The 6,728-nt window shown below is 41.6% G+C and overlaps 1 protein-coding gene across 1 annotated transcript in view; it reads left to right on the forward strand.

Moving 5' to 3' along the window:
- The window catches only part of LOC138025227 (autophagy-related protein 2 homolog B-like), a 43,930-nt gene that overhangs the window by 22,269 nt on the left and 14,933 nt on the right, over positions 1–6,728 (forward strand). Inside the window, exons 16-23 of the mRNA XM_068872438.1 lie at positions 80–236; positions 537–679; positions 1,069–1,241; positions 1,404–1,552; positions 1,992–2,339; positions 3,895–3,975; positions 4,461–4,567; positions 6,342–6,434. Of these exons, the coding sequence (XP_068728539.1) occupies positions 80–236; positions 537–679; positions 1,069–1,241; positions 1,404–1,552; positions 1,992–2,339; positions 3,895–3,975; positions 4,461–4,567; positions 6,342–6,434 (1,251 nt within the window). The remainder of the gene's footprint in view (positions 1–79; positions 237–536; positions 680–1,068; positions 1,242–1,403; positions 1,553–1,991; positions 2,340–3,894; positions 3,976–4,460; positions 4,568–6,341; positions 6,435–6,728) is intronic.

The following is a 6,728-nucleotide window of genomic DNA, read 5'->3' on the forward strand; positions in this document are numbered from 1 at the left end:
TTTCTTAAGCAGGCGTACTGATTGGGAAACTGCAATGTTGATTAGGCAAATCCAAGCATTTTTCTTGTGTTATTCACAGAATCGTGGTGACAGTTCAACCTCCCGCTCCACTGTCCGCTTTAGAGGAAGTCCAGTCCTCGGATAACTCTCCACTCAGTTCCTTAGATGCTTATCCTGTCGTGAAGGCTGAGCCTTCACCGTTTTCCTCCAGACCGGTCATGTTTGAGACTGAAGAGGTTGGACATGATTGCACGCTTTACGCCAGTATCTGATGTAAATAAAGCAAAGGAAATCGCTTTTAAGATAGGCAAACTGTGTATTGATTAGGCCATAGAATCACCCTTTTCGCGTCGACATTTTAAAATAAGGATTTTTCGTCGTTGAGAAGAACGATGTTCTGTAAAGCGAATTTGTGAGATTGAGTTGCAAAACTAATTGGTTCATAGAAAAATATTCCGCCGGATGAGTGTGACTTTCGGTTTCTTCATTTGTTCCTTAAAATTTATAAAGTGTTTCAGGGTTTTTTCCCCTTACAGCTTCTAATGCCCGGAAGTCAGGAAGAAATGAGCAGATTTCAAGAAGACACAGTGTCGACCTCCAAGGTGCATGTGGAGTGTACTTTCCCTAAATTAGATGTCAACCTGCACACGAAAAATATCTTCGAAAACATATATAACAGGTAAAAAATTCACCCTCTGGTTTATCTAATCAAGTTAGTAGCAAGATGATGTTGGGATTGTCTTTGTTTTGCTTTACAACGCTTGGTTGTTGTCTGAAATAGCTCCTGCCACATTCTCAACCAATCAGATGTTAGCCCCAATCACGTGTTGCTCGCATGCGTTTTCCCGCGCTTATCGCCAGCTGCGTTTGTTAATTTTCTTTGTTTTCAGTTGTGATTGGCTCGTTTGAATTTCTTATATGTTTGTAATTGGCCAGAGCATTTACTTCAATTTTGATTTGGCGACATACAACTGGAACGGAAAAATGACTCGGTAGACCTTAGCCACCTGTTTTAAGGATACAGATATATTTTGCTTTACTCGTCATTAATTTGTTTTCGCGCATCAGGTTGGCCAGTGACCTGTTGTTATGGGAACCGATGGCACCTTCCCCTACCGACCGTCTAGACCCGGGTGGATTCAGTATTGGCGGAGGTTTAGACCTGGCAAGCCAGATGCTACAGGCTCAAGGACCTGATCGTTTTGTTATGTGCAGATCAGGACTGCGAAGTTATGATGATGGTAATTATCATTATTTAAATGTTATAGACCTCTCAATCATGTCCAGGGAGTGGCTTCGTACACAGAGTACCAAACCTTATCGCGTGTAACTCCTCTGTATCGGCTCAGGTGAGTTTGTCCTATTAATACCTTAACCGATGTTTCGTTTTTGCATTTACACAGATGCATCTTCGTCCGAAGAAGGCAGCAGCAACTTCACATCATTGGAGAACAAGTACAGGCGAAACGCGTCGATTCCAAATGGTCAAACTGCATTTACATTTGCACTCAGCGTCAATAAAGCTAGACTTGCAATTTTCCCTAATAGCAAGGTGAGGCTAGGATTTTTCTTTTTGGGTCAAAAGTCTGACAGAAGCATCGTGCCTGGGATTGGTGCTTTTGCACGGGGAATTCGTAAGCGCGCGCTTTTTAAGATATTTCGTGCGCACGCTCGAGTCGCGCGAGAATTAGTGCACCCACGCGCTGGGAATGTCTACACTTGCACACGGTAAGCACCACTCTTTCAATAATATTGACATTTACCCTTGAGGCACCACCTTGAGGCTCCGAGGGAAAACAGCTTATGTGCACGGGTAAAGAATAATTCTTTTATCCTCGAAATATCTCCCGAAGCTTTTATGAAAGGCTTTGTTGAGAACTACAGGTAACACTCTTAGTTTTTTCAGCTGCAAAAGTTTTCGCGAAAATTTTACCATATTTGAAAATAGTTGGATTAAAGTAACCAGTTTTTGGTACTTCTCCGCTTTTCAGGCTTTATCGTCAACTTCCAGTTCTACGGATTTTACCTCCTGCTCTGACCAAGTGTTAGGGGAGATAGCGGCTGAATTTAACGACGTGATGTTTTTCATAGCGGCTTGTTATAAAAGCCAAGTCGATCTCAGCTACTTGTGCCTTCAGTCGCAAAAGGTGTCGTTTCAACACGCTCCTTTTGTACCACAGAGAGCCCACACTTCTATGGAGTCGGCTTTCAGCGGTGCTGAACTTCAGTCCACTCTTTATCACACTGAACCGGGCATGAGACATTCAGACGGGAAAACTGGTGAACCAATGTTTGCCTTTGCTATAAAGGTTTCATCAGACACCAACAAGAACATTAAGGTAATTTCATTCCGTCGTTAAAACTATACTTCTTGTCCCAGTAGTTAAAACCTGGCTACTTGTTGAAACTACATCTTGTCCCAGGTGATAAAACCTGGCTACTTGTTAAAACTACTTTTAGTTCCAGTAGTTAAAACCTGGCTACTTGTTAAAACTATACTTCTTGTTCCGCTTGTTAAAATCTGCCTACTTGTTAAACTGTACTTCTTGTCCCAGTTGTTAAAACCTCGCTACTAGTTAAAACTATACATGTACTTCAGTTCTTGTTCCAATTGTCCGGGTTGGGGTTCTTAATCACGTTTACGTTGCGTTTCAATTGTTTCTTTCAGATTATTAAAAGTGGAGTGCCTGTGAACTAGCTTGGTAGCTAACTGCACTTCCACTATAAACAAAGCTTTTACATTTACATTTATCCGATGGATAAGTCACCATCCAGAGTATAGAATATCATACCTCACGTTAAATGTTGGCCAAGTGTTCTGTACACACTTTTACATAGATGTGCGTAGGGTGTGCACAGATTGAAAGTGTCGGATGGTGTCTTTAGTTTTCCACTGGATTGCCTCGCGCTTTCGGTTTGCGTTCGTGGCTTAAAAATAGGGACTTTACGATCTACGACGGCGACGTCAACGAAAACGTCACCTCAAAGTATAACTTTGCACTATCGGCGTAAGTTTCTCGCGGTTAGGCCATCTCGTTCGCGTCGTACAATGTGGGCGAAGTAGCCTAAAAATAAATTGGTACGAGCGGTTTCAGAGTAAAAATAGAGAATGAAAGAGTTGCATTTGTGCGCTCGCGTTGCCGTCAGAACCTCAAATTTGGTGATTTCACGCCGTTGTCGTCGAGAGTACAGCAAAATGTGTTAAAACGCGTGCCGCACGTGCAGCACGATTTTTTCCTCTTTTAACCAATCATATTGTTGTTTCGCGGCGTTCTCGTTGACGACCGCGTCGTAGATCGTTAAGTCCCTCATGTCTTTGCCTGCGCTCGCAGATGCGATTCCACATCGCGTTGGTAATGGTCATTTGAAAGGTTGCCCTTCAGTTGAATTTCCTTCTACATAGGGCGCCACAAGCTGCATTAGACTGAGTAAATCAGGCTGTTGTAGTGGTCATCATCTCCGCCTCCCAACTCTGCAATAGGCTATTTCCGAGTTCATGTCTGCCTCCTCTTCAAAGCGAGTCTAAGTGCGAAGTTTTTGTGATGCTAATTAGTTCTACTTTACATATGAATGAAAAACTAATTTTCATAAGAAAAACTGCGCACTTAGACTCGCTTTGAAGAGGAGGCAGACATGAACTCGGAAATGGCCTATCGTATGTGAGCTAGGGCAACCTCGTCCCAGGGTCTCTCTTCTTCCCTTCCTTGGAGCCTGACCTGGGGACGAGGTTGGAGCTGGGGTTCAGTTGATCTCAACCTGACTCTCTGGGTACTACTCTGGTTTCCCCTCCCCCTCTTCCCTCGAAGCTATTGTCCTATTGTAGTTACAACCTGCCTCGGGCAAATCATAAAACACTAATTTTGGATGGCAATTTAGTTTTGTTTAAAATTGCAGGAAATTTTGTTTTCTTTGGGACTTCGAAGGTGCACTCTTCGCCATAGAATGCTTTCTTCTAAACAGCTGTGGCTCACACAGGTGTGTTTTCTGTACATTGTACATTCTTGACCAACACAAAAAAATATCATAATGGTATTTCCTGGAGCTTTCTAAGGCCAAAGAGCGTAAGGTTCTCCACAAATGTATAAACAACACGTGAATTCGAATAAGAAGATTAAATGCGCGCAAATGGCTCTCGTGAAAAAAAAATCCGGAATATTAAAATTATAACATTTAACCGTTACCTTTAGTAAAAACTTCGGAAAACAGCGCTCGGAAAATGTTAATCCGCTTGAAAATAAGTGGTTCAGCCGATTTATCACTTGCAGAATGCCACCCAAGTTTCTATTATTGTGCCATATTTTTCTCGGAAACTGTCGACGGCATCAAGTGAAAGATTTGAATAATAAAATTATACGGATGAAAAAAATTGGTATCCGACGTCATGTAGAGTAAAATACCAAAATTGGTGTAAATGGGGTAAAAACAAGAAATTGACACAAAAACATATGACTTTGTTTCAGATCACAAACTTCTTTGACGTGAAGGACGATCCAGTTCTTGGCTTTTGTACCCCAACTGTTGTGACAGTTTTTCACACGCATGTATCGGAAGGAGCTATTGATTATAGGTGTGTCCCAATCTTGTACATGCTTTACCCTAATTAATGCTGAACAAAAAAAAAAACGCAATTCTTGGTTTGCACCCATGTGACACGGCGGCCATGTTGGATGGCAATACAATAGGCCATTTCCGAGTTCATGTCTGCCTCCTCCTCAAAGCGAGTCTAAGTTCGAAGTTTTTGTGATGGTAATTAGGTCTATTTTACATATGAATAAAAACTAATTTTCATAAGAAAAACTTCGCACTTAGACTCGCATTGAGGAGGAGGCAGACATGAACTCGGAAAAGGCCTGTACAATTTATTTTCGCAGAATTGTCATAATAATAAAGTTTAGTTCCCAGCGGAAAGACAGGTTATTGTTTTTGCCATCCAACATGGCCGTCGTGACGTCACATGTAAAACAACCAATTAAGAAAAGAAGAGCTTTCACCGTGACAGCAAATGCCTTTTCCAAAGTATTGCGTCTTACTGGTTATATTGTAAACAAGGGTAAATATTTCATTTTTTGTACAAGGTTCATTGAAGGTTTTCAGCTTTTAGACCGTGCATATAAATAATATATTCAAATTAAACTTGTCAACAACAGCTGAGTTTCTAAGTTGCTTCCTTAAGGACGGTGCCTACTAATTCAAAGATTTGTGCGCCGTTTACTGAACATGCGGGAAAAGCAGATATTAACAAGTGTTATTGAAATCCAAGAAGAAAATTGGGAGTAAGCACGCATTTTCCGAAAATAATTAATCAACAATATTTGTAAAAATCTTTAAAATACAAAGCAATGTGGGACGTTTTTTTGCAAATTGAAGCTTAATTATCTCTGAAAAATGCGTGGTTACCCCCAATTTTCTTTTTGGATACCAAGATCACTTGCTAAGTTCTGCTTTCTCCGCATAGTTTTGAACCGCGGCAAAAATATCCCCGTATTGATAAGCACCACACATAGGAAACCCGAGTATCTCGAGATGCGCAGAAGGTATGCACAATAACAATAGTAGGCACCGTCCTTAAGGGTAAGTTGAGCAAGAGAGCCATGTGACGGGCGAGGAAAACCGTTGATGACAACTGTTGGAGCATTCAGCACTAAATGGTAACGCTGTCATAATGAGTCAATCAGTGGAATACTTACCACAAACGGAAATGAGGAGGGGAAGGGAAGAGTGTAAATGCTACAGGGAAAATTATCTTGCTGGTAGGCCAACAAGCCAGCAAATGGGACCACTAGGAGCTCCCTTCGAAAAATATCACGTGCTATCCCTAGCCATTAAATGGGGGAGGTGTCGACGAATGACCAACTTTGTCTCGATTCCGCCACATTTAACAAGAGGTTTAGTTCCACTTTGAGAAGTGTGATTCTCAAAGTCCCGAGACTATTCGAGTGCATTTCGGCTGCAATAAATCGTCCCGTAAGTTTAAAAGGAAAGGCGTTGAACAGACTGAAACTTTGCAATTATCTTGCTATTTAGTGTCTCAGAAACTTGTTGAAATGCCAGATTTAAGAGTAAAGGGGGTTTAGTTTCATACGTGGCATATTGGAAACGTTTTTGGGATTTTTGAGGAATGGTCCGGGTTATTTGTCAGGTTGACCGTCCAGTTTTGTGGGTTATTTGACCTGAGACCCATCTCTTATCTAGAAGAGTGTATTTTGCACCTGCTGTAGCTGACTTTAATTAAAGTTAAACAGGTGACAGATTAGAGCAGAGGGGTCTTGCATCCAATCCCAATTTGTCCATCTACTCATTTCCATGTGTGACTTATCTAATCAAGTTCCTTTTTCTCGAAGACCCATTCACCTTCCTTTGCGAGTGCTGGTAACCATGGAAACCTTCAATGTGTCTAGCAACCTGACGATTGAGTCAAATGAGTCTCTACTAAGGTATGCCACTCATGCTTATCCAGTAGCACTGAAGCCTGCGAGGCAGGCCTCTGACCTTATTGAATGCGTTTTCAATAGCTTTCCCATGGCTATGGTAACTTTTACGTCACACAATATTGATCGTATTTTGTTAAAAAATGAGTGTTGTTTTTGTGGTAGTGCACTGTAAGTGCAATACACACTGTCACCGGGTTGTAAGAGTGTAAGTCCGTAGTGCCGATAGGCCCGCAGCGCGTGCATAAAACATGAGCCCCAAAATCGGCAAAAATGTGTGACGCTGATGAATAATAAAGC

The sequence above is a fragment of the Montipora capricornis genome, chromosome 12, assembly GCF_036669925.1.
Source record: "Montipora capricornis isolate CH-2021 chromosome 12, ASM3666992v2, whole genome shotgun sequence".
In the NCBI taxonomy this organism is placed as follows: Eukaryota; Metazoa; Cnidaria; class Anthozoa; order Scleractinia; family Acroporidae; genus Montipora; species Montipora capricornis.